The following is a 22,530-nucleotide window of genomic DNA, read 5'->3' as shown; positions in this document are numbered from 1 at the left end:
AGATAACTGCTATCCAGACGTGAGCAAGCATGGTGGCCAGCTTCACATATTTTTTCTTAAAACATAAGAAGAAACATTCCAAAAAGGCTGCCATGCATGAATGTGCTGCATGGATGGCCATATTGAAATGGTTTGAAATCTATTTATAGATGGGCAGCCAAAGAGACAAGGGGAGAGAGCAGGAAGAGACAAACAAAAAAAGAAAAAGGCCCCATGTGTACTGCAATTCAAAGTTCCAACATTAGCAGTGTAAGGATACAACTCCTCAGATTGACAGTGAGAGAAGATATTGAACCAGGAGGAGCTGAGAACTCAGACAATAAACCAACAAGTCATTCACCAGGGTGCCACATAGACAACAGTAAGTCTATATTAGATGCAATAGATCAGTTTTCCAACAGACACCTAACACTGTCTGCAGGCATTCCCTAATAACTCAACAAACCCTCAAAGTGCCTTAAGCCTTTAATCCAACCAATACTTAAACATAATTCTTTCACTATTTTCGGACAATCATTAAAGTGTCCAAAGGAATCCTGCACATTTCAGAGGCTACAGGGTTTCCTTCACTATTGACCAGGACTTGTTTTATTATTTCTCCTAAGATTGTTTCTCTGTCAGTCATTGCTCTGACAGAGTGTTCAAACACTGTTATTAACACGGCTCTGCTTTTTTAAGTACAATACTTCAAAATAGCCAAGAAGCATAAGAAGGGTGTTCATAGGCTCTGATTCATGAGTTAAAGGCTACAAACTGATGTCCTTCTACACAAATTTACTTACCAGACTCCAGTTAGGCATTGGAATAATAGCTCTCATGGTGTTGCTAGTACAATATTTAACTGGCTTTGGTGGCAAGTATACAGTCATCGATCTGTTTCTTTAGCATGCTGTATAACAAGTAAGATAACCTGATATTAAGTACTATCATTGTGATAATGAGCGTTCAGTTAAACAGCATGTATTTGTGTAGACACTGGGGCAAGAACAAGATGTTGCAATGTTTTTTCTATTTTACTATAAAAAGTATGTCAAGGTATGTTTGTGGTGTTGTAAATAAGTGAAATACATCACAAACTCACACCTTCTTTATTTTTCCTACAGGAGAGGGTCCAATGTGTCATTAACCTTAGACATGAGTGGTTTGGGTATTGTTGACCCCTTTACAGCTGTGCCCACGCCACGTGAAAAAGTAGCTATGGAGTATCTGCAATCAGCCAGCCGTGTCCTTACAAGACAGAAACTTCATGAAACCGTTGCAAGCTCTCATTTGCTTCATACAGAATTCATGGTATGTCACATGTGAAAAGAAAATGAAGACAGAATATGGGTTATTTTACACCACCTGCCGAGTTTCCTTTAGCTTGTGCATTGTTTTAGAATAGAATGTATATAACTCTGATGAATACATGTAAAGACGCCTAAAGCAGTTAGTAACATTCAACTTCATACTTCAAATTACATAGATGATACACATATTCGATCGCCTGTAATGATTTTTAAGTACAGTATACAAACTTTGAGACTTCCAACATCTGCACTAAGTATAATGTAACACAATTTTAGGATTATTAATATGCATGGGTGATTCAAGATAATGTAAGGGGGAAAATGTTTGTGTACCACTTTAAATTTTAGCAATGTTGTGATTACCTGTGTAGCGTTGTGTTGTAAAAATATCAATTCTTGACGGTCACATCTAGTAAGGATCTCTGTCAAGTATTATAATGCTTAATAATGTTGATGTTTATTGATAGCAAACATAATATCACAGAAATATAGTTGGTCTCAAACAGTTTTTTCTTGGAAACTTTTATTGGCTTTATAACACAGATCAAGCACTTAAAAGAAACTCAACTCAAAAGGCTGCAATACATTTGCAGTCAATACCACAGTTAAACATTCATAAGCTATTATATTTAGACAGAGGTATTCATGGAGTCAGTGGAGGGAATGTGTTATTGAACAAACATTACAGGTGCAAATGAATCTGCATGTGAGGGAACATAGTTCTCAATTAAGTTTCTCTAAATGGGGACATGTACTTTATGTATCTCCTTCCATGTCATTAGTTCATCACCTAGATTGGGGTCTGTTCATACTGCCACAATTTTTAATTTTTCTGCTAACATCTCTTTATTCATATCTTTATTCTGTGATTGGAACCCTGGCACCACATTTTCTTTCCAATAAATAGCAACATGCCTTATTACTAATGTTAATCCCTGGACTGGGACTTGTTTTAAGACAAAAGCAAATAGAATCTCTCTGTAAAGAATATTGGCCACATGCATGATGATATCTGCCCAAATGATAACTTGATCGGTTTGCCCGAATTAATTGTAATGTCTGTTTCAGTCCCGTTTACACTTACGGCCCAGATGAATTAGACCAAGAGTGATACAGAAACTGGTCCACTATCACTACTGAATGTCTATGAAATGCCTATTATCAAAAGATTCCACTCCACAAGGGAGGTACTAGCATCAGTGAAAATGGCACCAGTGCATTTGCTATTCTCATCAATTACCTTTTAATATATTACCTGCCTACTTTTAGGTAAGCTGTTGAAGAATGTGGTTGTTACGAAGCTGAAAAGAGAGAGGAGTCATAAGATTCTACATTATTCATTTTGGGTTGTGAAATCATCTTGGGTCATACTATGCTCTGTTAACATTGGAGACTGGCTCTGAGTATTGGTTTTAGTCTGTTAGAATGATCCATCAAAGAGCATCGTGATGCTATATAAAAAATCAAGCAATCGTAAGCCTAACCATTTTAATGAATCACCATGACCCAATGGAGCAGTTCGGTTTTAGGCAGGGACACGGGACAGAGACAGCACTATTGAAAGCCGCAGACGAAATCAGAACAACCATGGACAAGGGAGGATCGGCCGTCTTGATACTCCTAGATCTCTCCGCTGCATTTGACACGGTCGATCATAACACCCTGATCGACCGTGTCGCAGCTCTGGGAATAGGAGGAACAGCTAAAGATCTGATTGCTTCGTTCCTCGCCAATCGTCCACAGACTGTCAAAATGGGTAACTTCACCTCCCAGACCTTTTCACTTCCCTGCGGCGTTCCACAGGGCTCCTCGCTAAGTCCGACGCTTTTTAATATCTATGTATCGGACTTAGCGAGGGTGATAAAATCCTATGGTATTGCCCTTACCACGTACGCCGACGACACGCAACTAGTACTATCGGTGTACAATAATGGAGATAGCGTGGCAGCCAACTTTCAGGAGGGAATGAAGGCACTAGGCTCCTGGATGTCATCAAATTGCCTCAAACTTAACTCCGATAAAACGGAGGTGATGACATTCGGGAGCTTGAGACCAACATGGTCCCCACAATGGTGGCCACCGGAGTTGGGATCTCCCCCCCAACCGGTGGTTAAGGTCCGCAACCTGGGGGTCACCTTTGATAATAAACTGACTTTCCACCATCACGCCAATGCCGTTGTATCATCTGCCTTCTACACCCTCAAAAAAATCAAGAAACTCCTCCCTTACCTACCACAGTCAGCCGGCAAAACACTCATCAGTACTTTAGTGTTTTCAAGAACGGATTATTGTAACTCTCTGTTTCTTAATGCTCAGGAAGGAGTCCTCAACAAACTCCAGACTGTGCAAAACGCGGCGGCCAGAACCTTACTTTCTATTTCCAAATTTACATCTGTCTCCCATCACATCAAAGAGCTCCATTGGCTCCCAATCAGGAGCCGAATAAAATTTAAGGCTCTTTGCATAGCCTACAAGACCCTTAACAACTCAGGGCCTAAGTTCCTAAAAGAAGCTCTTCGTCCATTGGAGCAACGCAGAACCCTTAGATCCTCCACAGCTTTCATGCTGTATGTCCCTCGGACAAAAAAGGCCACTTGGGGAGACAGGTGTTTCACTACAGCCACTGCTAAATTGTGGAACACCCTCCCACTCCATATCAAAACCGCCCCCACGCTCCTTAAATTCCGAAAAAGCCTCAAGACATGGCTTTTCTCTTCTGCCTAACCATTCCGTCAAAGTGTAGGGAGTTCTGTGATCACCAGCGCCGAGACACCTGTATGGGTATTTGCGCGCTTTAAAAATAGCAAAAAATAAATAAATAAAATAAAACCATATATCACCTGTGGGCTCAGGAGCATCTGGTATCCTGCAGTTTTGGGGATTTCTTTCTCTTTTATGCAGCAGGTATGCTATCAATAACATTAGCCAGAAACATGGTCTTCAAAGCTTGTGGTGTGATATTGATATTTAGAATCACTTCCCAAGGCAATTCGGAGACTATTTTAAATTGCCTGGCAAATCTGGCCAAAAAACAATATATCATTGTTTCCTGACAGCAAAATGGTTCTCATTTGATCAGTGCCTACATGTTTGGGAGAAGGGTGTTAAGATTTGTGGCAACCTAGGCTAAAATAAGGTGTATCCAACAGCTTTAGGTTCACTCTAAAGATGGAAATCAAAATTAGGAATTTATTGAGGACGTTTTTCAGTAAAACAAAAAGTGAGACTAATGGTTTATGGTGATTTCAATTTGATGAGCCTATCCACATGAAACTGAATCTAATGCAGATTACAAAAGAAAAGTAGAATTCCAATTTCCGTTATTTTTCAGTAGATAAGAAGGTACATTTTGTGCCATTTGAAAATTACTGATGTGGTGAACCAGACTACACAGGTAAGGACAGTCACATTATTCAAATATAATGGCACAGTTGGATTCACAGCAGAAACATTTTTTTCTTGTAGCATTTCACATAAAGGGCCTAAGTACGATGTTGCTTGGACTTGCGTCTGCCCGACCATAGGTCATTGGTTCCGACCTCTCAATTTGGATGCAACCACCTGTAGGGCTGTTGAAAACATCCATTTTGGTATGGCAGCTTGTACGGTGGGTAGAAATGACCTGCAGCCCAAGCTGCCATAGCAAAATGGATGTTTGGAAACATTCCTGATAGTGTGCCTACCACACAGTGCAGGGAAGTTTAGTGGGCCACCATAGGTGCCCCCAGTCCCAATAGCGGAGAGCCAGGGGGCAAGGGGGCCCTGCTAGGGGCCCCAGTCACTTTCTGCCTGCCTTTTCATGGTGGGCAGACCACCATGAAAGGGCAGCCGGAAAGTACCATCATAATCCCAGAGGCAAAGCAGAGTCTTGTCCTGCCGTCATTAGGGTATTATGGTGCCCTCCGACGGGCTCCATAAGCCCATGAAAAGTGCATCGGAGTCCCCCGCAGCTGTCACTCCGACTGCTGTCATTCTTATACGGCGGTCAGCTTGAATCCTACAATGTCGGGCAGAAAGCATCCGACAGCTGGTCGGAGGCTTTAAGCCCGACATCCTAATTAGGCCCAAAGTGTTTTATCCCCTATTCAAAATTTTCCGTGCAAAAGATACTTCTGCCCTAAAATGTGAGGGAATATATTTATCTGTTTTCCTATGAAACAGAGGCAGGAAAGTATTATGCGATACACTAAATATAATGTTGAAAATTATAGTATCTTTTTGAAAAATCGAAATAAAAACACATTGAAATTAAAGATTGGCCTCTCATTTCTGTGATTATAGAATTTAGATGTGATGGGTATCTCTCTGCCTTCTTACCCAAACAAGCATTTAATGGAGGAATGGAAAAGATCTACACCTATTTTAAAATGCAAGCAGGCATTAAGTCAGCAGCGCAATTGTATAAAAACCTTATTATATATATTTTTTAAATCATAACAGCATACATTAATATACACATTTCAAACAGCAATTATATATATATCTCATTTTGATATGAGAGGCCTGAGTCTTAATACTCCCAATATCGCTTTCAAGTTAAAAAAGGCCTAATCAATCTCAAGAATGGCAATTAAAAAGTGCAATGTGCGTTCTACCAAGTTAATATCATGAGAGTTACTTGTATAGTATGAAAAAATGTGACTAGTAATACAGCGTTCTCCACAACACCCAAGGAACTGCAATTAACCATAATGCTTCTTGATAGTGAGTGCCCCTCTAACAAATTTAACAACAACATAGCAGGTTTCATGAGATTCAAGGGAATGTAGGATTCTAAGAACTTCTTGAGGTAGGGCTGTATGATCTCAATAGAGGAAGTAAAAAAGTTGCTCTCAGTGTTTGATAAAGTGCGAATAAAAGTAGGAAATGGACTGTATGACTAACATAAAAGAGTCCAGAGGTCTTATTATGGAAGTCAACCTGAAGTGGTCTTAGTCTGTACAATAGTAAGTTCCTCCAAGGAAAGAGATATATTGTATTACATATCAATAGGATGGAAGGAAAATGGGTAGTTTTTATTTGTGATACATATGTACATATAAGGCCAATAGAGAATGTGATTATGCCCGTTTGACCTGGCATCCTTGATGTGGTTTCCCTTGTCTTTTTGCCTCTACTTCCTGTATTTTTTATGGTATGCTGGACTTTGTTTTTGCTGGTTTAGGTACTTGAGGCACTTTACCACTGCTGATCAGTGCTAAAGTGCAAGTGCTACCTACCGCTCCAGACTAGACTGAAGTCTTCATCCTGAGCTCCACCCTCTCTGCCTAGGACAACTCCTGGTGGCCCACAGTACTCAGAACCTCCCCCTCCACACTCACAGACCATGTAAGAAAACTCATCCTCATCCTAGACTCCTAACTCTCAATGAACCACCAAATCAACACTGTCTGGCCCTCTTGCTTCCACACGCACTGCATGCTTCAGAAGATCTTCAAGTGGTTCCCCACTGAGTCCAGGAAAATGGGAACCCATGCCCTCGTCAGCAGCAGACTCGACTACGGCAATGCACTCTATGCCGGCACCACCCAAAAACTCCTAAAGAAACGGCAGAACATCCAGAACACCTCCACCAGACTCATCCTGTACATCCCCTGCCACAGCCACATCACCAGCCACCTGAGAGACCTTCACTGGCTATCTATCAACAAAAGAATTACCTTCAAGCTCCTCATGCACGCCTGCAAAGCCCTCCACAATGCAGGACCAGCATACATCAACCACCGCCTCTACTTCTACACTCCCACCAGGCATCTCCGCTCTGCCCAACTGGCCCTGGCCACCATCCCACGGATTCGCAAGACCAAGCCTGGAGGAAGTTCCTTCTCCTACCTCGCTGCAAAGACCTGGAGCTCCTTGCTAATCACTGTTGTTGCCTCAATTCAGGAAGGACCGCAAGACCTGGCTCTTCGACTGAACCTCCGATGCACACTCCCCCCCACCATTAGCCACCTTGAGCCCCTAACAGGTGAGTAGTCGTGCTTTACTAGAAAACTGATTGATTGTGCAAAATGTAATTATGATTGGTTATCCACGATTGGCATACTTTATTTAATGTTAAGTCTCTAGTAAAGTGCACTGTGTGTGCCCAGTAAACCAAATGCTTCTGATGGGCCTGCAGCACTGTTTGTGCAACCCGCATGAGTAGCCCTGTAAACCTGTCTCTGACCTGCCATTACAGTGTCACTGTGTAGTTTTAAACTGTCATGTTTCCTGGCAAGTGAACTCATTTGCGAGGCCCAAACCTACCCTTTTTCTACACATAAGGCACCCTAAAGATAGGCCCAAGGTACCCCCTGGGCTGGGTGCAGTGTATGTGAAAGGTAGGACATGAACTGGTGTGTTTTGCATGTCCTAATAGTGAAATAATGCCAATTTTGTTTGTCACTATTGCAAGGGCTATCTCTTCCATAGGTTATCATTGGACCTACCTGTTAACATCTTAAGAGTATAACTTTCAATTGGGAAAAGATAAAGATTTGGAGTTTGGGATCCCTGTGCTCAGGATTTTAAAATACATCTTTTAGGGAAGGATTTTTTTAAATTGTGTGTTTGAAAATGCCACTTTTAGAAAGAGAACAAAAACAAGAGATCAGCTGAGATGCACTCAGATTAAATAATTTTCAAACAAACGTTAAACAAAATACTCTAGGTCATTTTCTCAAGTGTGCACCCTGTTGCGGGGCTCTGCCCGGCCACCCAATTCAAAAGGAAAAAGAAAACTAGGACATGTGTCCCAGTGTAATTTGTTCAACGTTTGTTTGAAACTTGTTTAATCTGAGTGCATCCCAGCTGATCTCTTGTTTTTTGTACTTGTATCTCATTTTCCTCTGCTCTAATCAGCTATTGTTGCACCACACTATGTCTTTTGATGACATTTTGCACTTAATAGATAATAAGGCTGAAAGTAAGGTTTACAGCACTTTGGAAGCCAATGACATCTACGGTCTCATCCTTGAGGTCAGGACATTTGGCACTTCACATGGGCCTGTTAATCAACAAATCAGGCAACTTGAATATCTCATGCATGGAGAGATTAATCAATAGATCACATGCAACTACTATGATACAATACCACAAAGCCAGTAGAATACCCAGAGGACTTTGCTTGGCCATTAAACCAATGATGTTCAAACTGAACAAAAAATTAATGGACAAATTGTATGCCATAATGAATAATTCTTCCCTCTTAATTACTTATCGTGGAAGAACTTTTTCAAGTTTTAGTGGGCTTGGAACAAGAAATTAAAGAGCTACATCCTCTGATCCTACACATGGAATCTGACACTTTTGTGTCTACTCTGTGCAAGATCAATACTAAACTAGACTTGTATGCTAAAGAGATCCACAAACAAAAAATTCACAAATTCAGAAGGGATACAATAGATTACAAATTGGACGAGGTATACTCTTGGGCTGAAGTATACGTACAGAAATGCAACTTTTCGAAAACCAGGAACTACATCATCTGAGGATGGTCTAGTTTGCATTAGGGTGATGCAGATGTCCCATCCTCCTGTATCCACATCCTTGACCACAGCAGACAGCAATGTGCCAACGGCTACGTCTAATGCTCCAAGGTGTCTTTTTTAGAGACGAGTCCGGCAGCTAACACTCCACCAATACCACCCACGGTTGCACTGGTAGACCCAGCAAAACCCAGAGAGGTCATAGATTCTGTAAAAGCCGGCACATCCAGAAGACAAAAGTAACACCAGTGCTTAATATATCATCCACAGAGTTGTCTAAATCACAGATATCGGATTTGGACAAAGGGATCTAATTTTTGCCGACCTTTCACAATAAGCCACTTGAGTGAGAGTGCCCTGTATACATTCAGCAGGAAGTTGCGTCTTCGCCATTTTTTTTGCCAATCTTGACATGAGAACTATGAGTCAAGATAAATCCGGTTATCATGAATTTAAACCAAAGAGCACATTCATTTCTCCCATCTCGCACAAGTTTATCTATACCATTGAGGCACTGGTCAAGCACGATTTGTCCAAACTCCTGGCCCAAACCACTAAACACCAAAACCTGTCTAAAACAGAGAAAGCAGCACTAAAATCATTGAGAATGAAGCAATTATTACATTTTTCATCTGCTGACAAGGGTGGAGCTCTGGTAGACATGGATCGTCATTTCTACGAGAATAAGGTTGAAGCAACTCTGCAAGATGATTCTACTTATTTACCATTACCTCAAGATCCTACTGTGTCCTACCAGGGTATCCTTATGATGACTCTCACGTGTGCGATAATATGAAATGGATTACAGAGAAAACCTAGGAGTATTTTTACATTCCTCGTAGACCTGCATTATACATACTCCCGAAGATCCATAAAAACATACATGATCCACCTTTCAGACCCATTGTGTCACGGTGCGGTTCCATTCATGAACCATTGGGTCACTATTTTGATTCGTTTTTGCATCGTACAAGCTGGTCCCTTGTATTTACAGGACACCACTCACCTTCTACAACCGTTACAGGATATTCAAATACCTGAAATTGTGGAAATCTGGCTATGTACCGTAGATGTGGTTGCTCTGTACACTTCCCCCAGTCGGAGTGGCTACTGAGGAGATTTCTAGAGGAAGGAGATTTGTTTGTACAGAGACCTACACCCAGCTGCTTACACTTCTCCAGGCACAATGATGTCACTAGGCGTAGAGGTGCCTGCAGTAGCTTTTTTTATCTGAGTGGAGCAGAGTCAAAAGCCCATAAAGTTCCCACAGAGCCCTTTCTCATAGCCCACAATATACTAAGTAGCTTGACCCTGAAAAGGTTTCAAGCTTTATTACAAATGTCACAATTTTTTTTAATATTTCACTTCTGTTCTTGGATTTTCGTCACAATAAAATACACTGAACATAATCTTCACAAAAGTTATTTACAAAGGTTTAAGCTATTGCCATTATAAATACAATAACTTTTATTTAAGTATTAATTATTAAAAATAAATAAAAGCCATTGTTATTTGTAATATCAATACATGTAAGTCATGTAAATACAACACATATTGCATAACAAATGCTATAGGTGTCACATTAGCGAAAGTTATAACTATTGGCATTGTAAATGACAAAGCTATTTCGCTATTTTCAAAACTAACACATAAATAAACAATTGAGAATTTACAATACCAATAGCTCAAACTTTCCTAATGCGAGACCTATTGCATTGCAAATGCTTGTTGTACATTGTTTTCTCCACACCAACTGTTCAGCTAGTCTGTTTTCAGTGTTTAGTAGTTTCATTTACGTGTTGCACATCACTTCCGTGCATTAAAAAGTACACGCAGCGTTCTTTTGACAACGCGCCATACACGGATGGTTTCGCTCACAAGTTGGCTCTTGCTGTTTCATCACGGTGAGTCATTTGCTCGATTTGCCCTCCTCCTGCTAATTTCACTCAGGATTACTTTTCCCAGAGTGTAACATCAGTTACCTGCTGACCGTGCCGTTTAAAGGTATCGGTCTGTTTATTCGTGGTTCCGGGATTCTTGGGATTTTTTGTACACTGTAGCATGGCATGTTCCGGTGCACTTTCATCTTGCTTATGTACTTAGGCAACTTCTGCGATTCTCACGCACCTAAAGACACTAGTTGTATCTTTTTTCTTTTGTTGCATGTTTTTTCTTCTCCTTTGTTTTCTCTGAGTGGTCATTTAAGGATGGGTTGTGTGTAGCCTTCCAGTTTCAATTTTTTCATTTTTTTATGTTGGCCGATATGGCTCTAAGTTCATTAAAGATCGCATCACACTCTGTTAAGTTTCCTTTTCACTTTTATGTTTAACCCATTGGATGTCCAGCTCACTCTTGAGTTTGAACTTGAAGACTTTTCCATATAATATCTACTGTATGCAACTGATTTGAGCAGTTTTGTTTGTAGATTAGGGCAATTGTGAATGCTAGAAATGCAATGGGATCGGCCATATTGATCAACCATCATATGTTATAATTGAATTTTTTGCCATAAAAATCATTTCCCTGTCGGGATGCTTTTTCGTCTGAACATTAAAACAACTGAGCAAGATTCAGTGGTCTAGTGATCATTTTGCCATGGACAAAGTCACTGTGTTATTGATTACGCACAGTTTTTGAATTATGGTTACACTTTGTTGAACATTTTTACACTTTCTGCTGTTCATATTTTCCACACTTCTACAGTGGTTTATAGCAGTGCATCCAGTGTCTGGGACACACGTCCTAGTTTTCTTTTTACTTTTAGAAATAGGGCATTTTCTTGCTTTACCATCATGTGCATCTGCCTTCCTGTGGAATCAACATCTGAGTTAGACTGACAGCTAAGCTGATTGTGCCATCACTCTAGACAGTCACACAAAGGGAGCTGAGGTGTGCCCTGAATATCCTGATGGCCCATCACCAATCTGATGGGCCTTCCGGAGGAAGACTGGTGGGAGGAGTCACTGAGACCTGAATAGGTCAGTGCCTAGCCTCTCATAATGCTGTCTTCACCCCACTGTGGTGTTTCTGAAGCAAAGAAAGGGGAAGACAGAACTTGTGCACTACAAAGACTATCCCTTGATGAATGCCTACTTCAAAGGCCAAAAGGGGTATACGTATTTGACCTAAAAGTAACCCCAGACTTTTAGAACACTTCTGGATCAAGAGGAGACTCTGCCAAGAGGAAGAGCTAGGGTGCTGTCAAGAGGAGTACTGCCCCTTTGCTGTGTTGCTTTGCTGGGTTGGCCTGCAGGGGCTGCTTCTGTCTTGGAGAGGACAAAAGCTGGACGTTGCTATTTGTATCCTGCTTTAGAAGATTCTCACATGGCTTGGGTGTGCTTGCCTCCTGATAAGAGGAGGGTGAGGCCTGTCTATTCATAGACAGTAAGTGACCTCAGAAAGAGAAGAATGTTGTGTCCTGGGGTCTCAGTAGCCATCATGGCACCAGCTCAGTGGGAGGAGGAGCTGGTCCTAGAACCAGTTTGGTGTAGATGAGGAGGGGACTGTTCATTTTCATAAACACACCCCTGATTGGCACACATCCCACCTCTAAGGGTATAAAGGTTGTGCCATCCTGGATTTTACCTAAAACAGTGCACTGTGGGCTAGTTTGCAGTGATTAAAATAGTATGTGCCACAAAAGTAAGAGGGTTGCCCTTCGGAACGTTTTCCTAATTGATTAGAGAGTGTCCAGGAGTCACCACCTTCTGGCTAGTGAAGTCTACAAAGGTTGCATTTCACCCATAGCTTATCCGAGCACGCTCCAAAACTTTGGAAGAACAGAAGAATGCTGGACATGCTGTTTGACACCTCTGTGGAGACCTGAAGGAATGGACCACCTCCCACTTGCACCCAGGACTACAAAGTGGACTTCAAGGTTTAGTTTGCTGATTTTTGTGCAGCTACAGGGGCACACAAAGCTTCAATGGGCATTTTAACAGAAGTGTCCAACTGACCAGTAGCCATTGGACCTGGCCTGAGCCCTGATTTTAGCCTCTTCTGTAGTTATCCCTAGCCCCTAAGTGCTGTGCCAGCGGGACTCGTTGCAAAGTTTACTCAAATTTAAGGTACTTTGTAAGATACAGCTTTAAACTTGCCCCATTGGAGGATATTGAGCTACATAAAATACTAAGTTCAAAGGTAGACATCTTGACTGGGTAAGGGTGTGAAAAGTGCCTGCATGAGGACTTCATCTGCTGAAAATTTTGAATTTCTCCTGCTCTGAGCTTTTCCCACACAAACCAGCAACTTCAGCAGGACCTTGTCCAATTGCTATCCATCTTCATGAGCACTTAATCAGATACACCACTGAAGGATTTTGAAATTAATTTCAGAGACTAAGGCCTTGATTACGACTGCATGTCCGACAACCAGATTAGGAGTGGGGCGGTCGGACTGCCTCAACTCTGCCAACACTGACTGGATCATGGATCCCATGACGGCGGCAATCTGCAAAGATGTGGTGTACGGCGGTGGTAATGAGACAGACATCGGCGTCGGGATTCAATAAATTACCTTTCCGACAACCTTTTCATGACCGGAACCCCATAATGAAAAGGTTGTTGGAAACACAAAGAAAGGGCCCAAAACAGTGCCCCCGGGTGATTTTGCCTGGGGGGGATAGGAATTTGCATGGGGGCAAATGTTGTGCCCCCTCTGCATTCACTGTTGTGCCTGTACTCTGTGCCATGCACAACATGGTGCATGGTAACAGTGTGCGCATGCCAGTGCAGGTCCAGCACCGTGGTGCCATTGCCTTTAAGCTCACATAGTGAGCCTGAGCATGCCGCTGCTGTCAGACTGCAGCGGTCGCAACTGTCATGTCATAATATGTGGTCGGGATGCCGCTAGCTTGTCGCTGGTCTCCCGACCGACGACACTATGCCTGGTGGTCTGACCACCAGGTTCGTAATGAGGCCCTAAGTCAGAAGGAAAAATCTATGACCATGATGACATGTATGGTGAATTGAAACTGCGCTCCATCGTAGTGAGCCTGAAATCGTATCTTGGTTCCAGTCAGCCATGCACAGTGACTACTGGTTGGTGCTTTACTATTCTTGGTGCGTTTTGCCTTGATTATTTAAAACAAATACAAATCTATTGTTATAAATTGGTGGTAGTATGTGTTGTGTTTTGATTGTATAACTATTTTGTTACTGCTAAATACTTCACACATTTCACCACGGGGTTGAGTCCAGGTATAAATTGTTGAAACTATGTTTTACCCTGACAAGTTTTTGGTCTTTTTCCTTGTGTTGTACTAACATCTACCCAAATTTATAACTCGCATTCTCACAAGAATCTACCATTTGTGCCCAATAATGGCAGTTTTTAAACAAAGTAAAATGTAGGCATGGAAAAACAGCTGCAAAAAACAGCGGCAGATCAAAGCCTAAATTCTAGCTGTACTTCTTGGAGCCACTGTGTATCTATAAGGCTATAGATGGATATGTGTGTGTGTATGAAGATAAGGGTAGAGTGATCTTCACAGGGCAAATTCCTTTTCAGGACCCTCTGCGAATCACCTAGATGTGAAGGAATTTAAATAGAAATAAAAATGTAAATAAAAATATACATTTACGTTTTAATTTCTTATCGCATGAGCAACTTTATATTTTGGTTTTTAGATATCACAGATTACAATACTGTTTAAGTGATTACAGTTAGGTCTTGATGAAAAAAAGAAAATCTTGTTTACAAACAATGATAATATTTTACCACAGTGCCATGAGAGAGACCTCCTCCTTCATATTATCTGCTTAATATTGACTTGGGTATCCCATGTGATTCAAGAGAAGATCTTTGGACTGTACTGTGAATCTCTAGCAATATACAATGTTAGTGGCCACGAAGGGCACAAAAATTACAGTTTTGTAAAGTTCTTTTGAAAGTCTTGAGTCTCAATCTCTTGATTAGTGTAATTTCGCTAATAGTTGCAGAATTGCAGTTTACTACTGTTGCTGATGCATTCATATGCCAATTAACAGCTGTTTTCCTACTCTTTCTGATATCCAGTAAGATGCCTATCACTACCTCACCTCTGTTCACAGGGTACCCCTTACTTTGTATTGGCCACAAGGCTATTTATGATCATTGTATGTTTAGTGTTTATTGCTTACAGTGGGATGGATAAATGAGTAAAGATGATGTAAGATCGAAAACTATGGAAATATTCATATTACGTTTATTTTTTCTTCCAGGAAATACCAATGAATTTTGTGGATCCCAAAGAGCTAGACATCCCTAGTCATGGAACTAAAAACCGGTATAAGACAATTTTACCAAGTAAGTTTTAAGGGAATAACAGTATTTTGTACATATTTTGTATCTATAGATTTGATTTACTCCAACTTGTGAATTTGGACTAATAGGTTTTGATACACAGAGACAGAGCAGACATATGGTTTAAACAGCTCCTGAACTAGGATAAACCTGAATGCAGATTTAGGGTTGCTATACCTGAGGGAAGTAGAATGAACCTCCAACGGCAAGGTGACTGGTTGTTGTATATATGTTCATAGTAATTATGATTTGGCAGGTGGACAGCCAAGAAATACTTACACAACAGTATTAAGTATAGACATTCAGCCTGTAATGTTAAAATCCTTTGCCTAGTGATTGAATAAATAGTGACATTCATATGCATAATCTGCATTTCTATGACTGCTTATGTCCTATCTTTTCTATAGCTATAGCAACATCATACTATGTGTCATCGACTTCTTGGAAAAAATTAATTTGCAGGTAGTACATTTTCTCAATTTCTTCTGTGAGTAAAAGTGGGGCGGTGGTAATTGTCCAAGAAAATTGTAATCAAGACTTTAGTTCATATTTCAGTAGATTTTGATAAAGGTTATAGCTGAGATCAAGACAATGAGAGTTGAATCATTGAAAGAATGGTCACTGTAATTGCTCAGTTATGTAATCTGCACACTTCTTATTTTGTTCTTTGACGATTAACTTGAGTTAACAAGCAGCAAGATCTATTTGTGGCTTCTTCATTTGATTAGGATGCCACCATTAAGGGAATGTTATATTTGTATTTGCTGATTAAGCTGCAACTCTTACTCCAGTTGCTCCTACCTCAATCTCTTAATTATAACATAGCAGTAGACATGTATTTCTTTATTTTACAAACATGCACAGAATTTCTGGCACAGTGTGAAATCTAGGTAGCTCTTTGTTAAATGGTATTAATATTGCTTGCAAGCTGCTAACAGGCACATGCATCAAGGTAGGATTTTGCTAGTCCTTAAATACGATAATTAAGGAATCGCAATTAAGGACTCGCAAAAGCCTATGCATGTGGGAATCGCTGTAAAAATAGCGATTCCTACACATTCCTTATTTGCGACTCGCAAATAAGTAATGGCTTCCCAATCATTCCTATGGGCCTAGAGGTTCTAAAGTAGCTGAGAAGTAGGCAACTGGGCTACGGACACCTCCATGATCTTGAGTAAAAACTGATAATGCACAACCTTCTCGTTTACAACAGAATAATAAAAAAGGCTTGTTGTAATCAGGCATTCCCTGAGCCGGAACACGACATAGGTCCTCTCTCAACTCCAAGAACGCTTTCATACAGTCACTGTCCCATGGTACCAGATCACTCACATCCTTGTGCATCAGCCTCTACAAGGGCTTTGCTTTCAGAGAGAAGTTAGGAACCCATCGGCGACAGTAGCCAAACATCCCTATGAACATTCTGAGTTCCCTCTGTGTGGTAGGCACAGCCATACACATGATTGCCTCAATTCGGTCGGGTGACACCTTTCGCTTGCCTTTCTCTATACGGTGAACCAAGTATTGTACCTCATTCAGACAATACTGTAACTTGCTTGGGGACACCTTGTGTCCATTCTCTGTCAAATGATTCAGTAAAGCAGTGGTGTCAATCCTGCAAGCATCCTCTGTCTCGGACGTGACAAGAAGATTGTCTAAGTACAGCACGATCAAGGAGTTCTGCGGCAACACAAGACTTTCAAGATTCTTCTTCAAAATCTGATTGAAGATCGATGGACTCTCTGTAGACCCTTGAGGGATACGACAGCATGTTAACTCACAGTTTTCCAGCTTAAAAGCAAAAAGAAATTGGCTCTCCTCATGAAGGGGTTTCGAAAAAAAGTTTGTCACAGATCAATCACAGTGAACCACTCTGCTTTACATGGAATCTTAAACAATATCACTGATGGATTCGGTACCGCTGGACAACATGGAACGACTATTGCGTTGACCTTTCGCAGGTCTTGCACAATCCTGAATTTCCCACTCGGTTTCTGCAATCCCATAATAGGTGAGTAGCATGGACTGCCCATTGTTTCCTTCAGAATTCCCTGCTTGATCATAGAGTTGATTACAGGTTTTATCCCTGCGTTCGTCTCTGGTGACAGATTGTACTGAGGTGTTATCGGAAACTCCACATTTTGCTTAGCCTGGATCTTAAATGGCTCAAATCCTTTGATCAATCCAATATCTTCTCCTGTGAAATCCCACAACTTCAATGAGCCTTAATCTCTTAAGTCAAGTGGAAGCTCTTTCACTGTTACTGCAGGGTACATCTCAATGCACAAGTGCTGATTTGCAACTTTAAAGGTGATATCATCGTCATTTGTCTGCAACTCCACTCCCTAGGGGGTGCAATAAATAGTGCAGTTAAGCTTATACAAGAGATCTCTTCCTAGTAAGCAGACTGGACTTGAGTCGCACACCACAAATTGGTGTCTATCTCGGAAAATTCCTATTCTCACAGGAATCGGCTCAGTCAATGGACTTGTCATTTTCTTGTTTGCCTCTCATCAACTTGGATTGATTGTCCCAAGAGGGGTAGGTTGGGGACTACTGCAGATCTTACAGTATAACATGTAGCATCAGTGTCAACCAAAAAGGTGGCAGGATGACCGTCAACATCAGCTTCTACAAACGTCCCCTCTGGTCTACCTCCAAGACTGCTTCAAGAGTACAGTCTTCCTACCCCCTCAGGCACCGTCATGCCACTGGATCGGGGCTGTAGTCGTCAAATTCAAAGAGAGGCATCTGCTGGTACGTCCGAACCCCCTGCTGGACCCTCGGTGGCTGGGGAACCTGTGCTTGTGGAACCAATGTCCCCCCTTTCATCGATCTTGGCCTCTTCATGGTATTAACCATTTCAGGCACCTGCACCGGCTCTACCTCTGGCTGCAACTGATTTGCTGGGTTCAATGGACACTCGTGTTTCCAATGCCCGATCTTGTGACAAAGATGACATGCAGTAGTCTTTTTCAGTGTCGCCACATCCATTCCCGTTTTGGGGTCTACCCCTTTTTCCTTTCCCTGATCCTGACCATTCTGTATTCCTCCCTGATTGCGCCCCTGTCTTCCCCCCAACGTCCCTCCACTTGGCTGCATCTGGAGTCCCTTGTCAGCGGTTTGCATCTGGACTAGCATCAGCTTATCCTTAAGCTTCCTATGCTTTGAGTCCACCTCATCACTACAATACCTGGCATATCGCAGTATTTCATCCACTGGCTTGTTCTGCCAACAGATTAAATGATGTTGAATCATGAGGCTAATTGTTGTTATTGTTATTGTTATTGTTATTGTTATTTTTGATTTGTAGCGCGCCCAATCACCTACAGGTCTCTAGGCGCTCGGAAATCACAAGAACAACAACTTAGCAAAGACAGAAAAGCAACCATTAGTCTATATTGCGCTCATGGATCTTCTAAACAGCAGTGTTTTTAACACCCGTCTAAAGCGTAGGAGATTCTCTTCCCTGCGCAGCGGCTCGGGTAGTGCATTCCACAGCTGCGGGACTAGCACGGAGAAGGCTCTCCCTCCCTTAGTTACCAATTTGTACCGGGGACAGACCAGTAGTTGAGAATCCGAAGATCTTAAAGATCTCAATGGGCTGTACACCGCCAGGCGATCCTTGATGTAGGCGGGTGCCAGGCCATAGATTGCCTTATGAGCTATACACAGATTCTTAAATTCTGCTCGCTCTTTAATAGGGAGCCAGTGCAGGCTCTGTAGCAGGGGAGATGCTTTCGATCGTCTTGGTAGTCTAAAAATAAGACGTGCAGCATCGTTCATGACAACCTGTAGCCTGTGTATCAACGTTTTTGGCAGGCCAAGATAGAGGGCATTTCTGTAATCTATCCTCGAGATCACGGTGGCTGCTACGATTGAGCGCATCATGGATTGGGAGAGAACGGGGGCTAGCTTACGCAGCTGCCGGAGGATGTTAGTGCAACTTCCCACCACCGAAGAGATCTGACTGACCATCGATAAATCACAGTCCAGTTTGATCCCCAAACTCTTTACGTTCAGGCTAGGTTTTGGAGCGGGGCCTAACTCCGCAGGCCAATAGAGGTCTCCCCATGGGGAGGTGGCAGATGGAATCACCAATACCTCGGTCTTGTCTGGGTTGATTTTCAAAAGATTTCCCGTCATCCATTGGACCGTGTACCTCAAGATGTTCTGGGTTTGGAGTTGTGCGGCACTTGTGTTATCGACACTCAGCAACAGCTGAGTGTCGTCCGCATAGTTGAATACTGTGCAGCCCATGCTCGCCAAAGAGGCAATCAGAGGTTGCAGGTAGAGATTAAATAGAAGTGGGGACAGGGCCGAGCCCTGAGGTACCCCACATTCTAACGTCCCCACCTCAGAGATTTCATCCCCAAGTTGTATCCTTTGGGTCCTTCCCGAAAGGAAGGATTGCAACCATCTGAAGGCCCGGCCTTTGATGCCAAAGTTCCTCAGCCTCTCCAGAAGCAACGCATGGCTGACGGTATCGAACGCCGCTGAAAGGTCTAACAAAATCAGGGCGCTCGGTTTCTTACCGTCAGCCAGACCTCTCAATTCATCCAGCACCGAGAGCATCACCAACTCGGTGCTGTGATGGGCTCGAAACCCTGCCTGTCGTTCATGAAGTAGATGGTGAGACTCCAGGTACGTGGACAGGGACTTTAATACATGTTGTTCCAGTATTTTTTAGAGGAATGGCAACTGGGAGATAGGCCTATAGTTCTTTAGCACAGCGGGGTCTGCGCCTGGTTTCTTTAGCAGGGGTCTTACGCGTGCTTCCTTAAGCTCAGCTGGTATATGCCCTGTCTCCAAAGATCTATTAAGGAGGAAGATGATGCGTTCCTCCACCAAAGGGCGGGCTAGCTGGAAGACTCTTGGTGGACACGGATCTGCTGGGGATCCGGATTTAATTCGACCCATCAGCTGCTCCAAGCTCAGTGTATCAATCTCTGGAAACAGTGCGATGGTACAGTCAGCCGGTTTATGAGGGGCTATCGGCATGGCCCTCCCATTTGCCATGCCACTTTTTATCTCTTGGATAATAGTTCTCACTTTCTCCAGGAAATATCCCTGAAAGGCATTGCAATTTAAAGGAGACTGGGAGTTATCGGGTTTTTTACTCAACTCCGACAAGATCTTAAAGGTCTCCTTCTGGACATTGGCTGCCTTGCTTAGGCGAGCCTCATAGTATTCAGCTTTTGCTAGAGCAATAGACTTTTTGTATAGATTAAGAGAGGTTCGATAGAGGTTTCTAGCTGAAGCCTGTTTAGTTTTCCTCCATCCTCTTTCTATCGCTCTAAGCTTCCTTTTATGGTCCCTCAGTGATGGCGTAAACCATGGGGCCCCTTTACCAGCTCCTTTTAATAGCTTTGTTCTCCTAGGTGCTATCTGATCAATAGCTAGGGTTAGGCTCTGCGTTAGATCCGCATAGTCCCGGTCCAAACTATAGTCGGGACTCGAGGTCCGATCCCTTGGCAGGAGTACCTTGGTCAGGGTTAGCAAATCAACCTCTGCCCAATTACGGATACTCCTCACTTCCAGTGGTAGGTTGTTTCTAGGGCCGTTAATGCGTACCTCACAAGATATTAAGTAATGATCAGACCATATACATGGGGCAACGTCTTTAAGGGCCACATTTGGATCGGTAGTCCACACAAGGTCAAGAACATGACCTTTATTGTGTGTGGGAGCCTCCACAAGTTGTTTAAAACTTAGGGCTGACATCAAGGTGTCCAATTGGCGCATAGGCAGGTCCCAGTGGGGCTCATCCCAATGTAGATTAAAATCTCCTGTTACTATGATTTTGGTATAACGGGTACATAAGTCAGACATAATGGGACCAAATAAATCCTGGAACAATGGGGTTGCATTGGGTGGGCGATAAACAGCTAGCACCACCCAGCATGAATTATTCACAGTGACTTTCACCCCAAGCAGATCAGCTAAATCGACTGTCTCTGACAGCAGACTTTCCACTGTCAGGGTCTTTTTAAAAAGAACCGCTACCCCTCCCCCCCGTGCATTTCCTGGGCGATTATGCCATATCGCATCATAGCCGCTTGGGAGGGCGGCGATGATGTCCGGCATCGAGTTATCGCCCAACCAAGTCTCTGATAGAGTCAGTATGTCTATCTCATTGTCCTGCAACAAGTTATAGATTTCTACATGGTGACAGTGGAGCGAGCGGGTATTTAAGCTAGCTATTTTCAATGAGGAGTGCCGCCCTAAGGGGATCACATTAAGGGGGGCAGAAATCGCGTACTTTGGGTCTCAGACCCAAAACGAACTTTGAAACTAACTGTCCATTGCCTTTGGGGTCTAGATTATCTAGGCCACTGTACTGTTTAAAGACTTGCAAAAGTATTTCATAGTATTCATGTACTGTCTCCTTTGGTTCCTGTATTGTTCGATCTATCTTGACCCAATCAATATCCTGTGGCGCTATCTTGGACTTCAGCAATGTGATCACCTGTTCAAACTTCTTCATGACAATAGGTGAAGGATCATTTGTAACAGAGTCCCTGTCTCGCTCAGAAGTGGGCTAATCAATAGCAACTTTACACTCTGCCCACAAATTACTCCGAACTACACTGTCATCTGGCTTCTCCCTCAGCTTAGGGAAGTCATTAGTGAGTGCTGTCAAATCACCTCTATTCCAAGGCACATGCACATACCCTATACTTGCTACCTCTCGCAAAGGGTAATTCTCTACTCCCAGCATCCCCCTCCTGGAGGCGGTGTCTCTCCTACGCTCTTTTTAGCGCTCTTCTTTTTGGACCATCTTTCTTCCCATTTATCAAGCATACTCCATGCGTGTATCCCTATAATCAGTTCCCGAATGTGAGTTCTTAACCCAATCACCCTCTTCTCTTCCAGTTCCTGATCTCTGTACTGCAACCTGTGACCTCCTTACAACATCTTTGTTTTGGATAAATACACTTCGTACGCCTTCGCTAAGTGAGACAGTTTTTCATGTGCCGACCTTGCCTTACAAGTCACATCCTTTGCTACAAACAGTAACTCATCTGGATCATAGTGCTCCACTCTCTCCAACGGCAGGTTTCCCTCAATTATCTCATCTACCTCTGCTTTCAGTCTCACTACGTCCAACATCTTTGCCCTTATGTTCACTTTCAGAGTCCCTCGACTAGATACACCATTCGATTCTTCGCTTCCACTGCTCTGTTCCCTTCATCTATTCCCTTCGGGTGTATCCCGAAGGACTGGTATGTTCCCTTCGCTTCCGCGATCCCAACTTCCTATCATCCTGTCATTCTGATTCCTCACAGGTGGCTCCCACATTCTTAGGTCTGATCTCGAATCGGCAAGGGATCTCGGCATCACCGTCCTCATTCCATCTGCCCCCTTGACGAGTCTTCAGTGGCTAGCAATGGCGTGCTCGATTCTATGGGCCTCAGAAAATGAGCTTTTCCGCTCACTGTTCCATTCCCTCCAGAGCTAGTTCTCTCTTCCACTACTGACTGTGATGA

At 42.7% G+C, this 22,530-nt stretch overlaps 1 protein-coding gene across 3 annotated transcripts in view; it reads left to right on the top strand.

Moving 5' to 3' along the window:
- PTPRR (protein tyrosine phosphatase receptor type R) overlaps positions 1-22,530 on the top strand; it is a 962,385-nt gene that overhangs the window by 660,265 nt on the left and 279,590 nt on the right. For all 3 annotated transcript variants that reach the window (XM_078673920.1, XM_078673919.1, XM_078673921.1), the window contains 2 exons: positions 1,104-1,290; positions 14,959-15,043. In XM_078673920.1, coding sequence (XP_078530046.1) covers positions 1,104-1,290; positions 14,959-15,043 — 272 coding nt within the window. The remainder of the gene's footprint in view (positions 1-1,103; positions 1,291-14,958; positions 15,044-22,530) is intronic.

Source organism: Lissotriton helveticus, chromosome 1_1 (genome assembly GCF_964261635.1).
Source record: "Lissotriton helveticus chromosome 1_1, aLisHel1.1, whole genome shotgun sequence".
Taxonomy (NCBI): domain Eukaryota; kingdom Metazoa; phylum Chordata; class Amphibia; order Caudata; family Salamandridae; genus Lissotriton; species Lissotriton helveticus.
The sequence above is the reverse complement of the archived record's forward strand: the minus strand, read 5'-3'. Positions and strand labels throughout refer to the sequence as shown.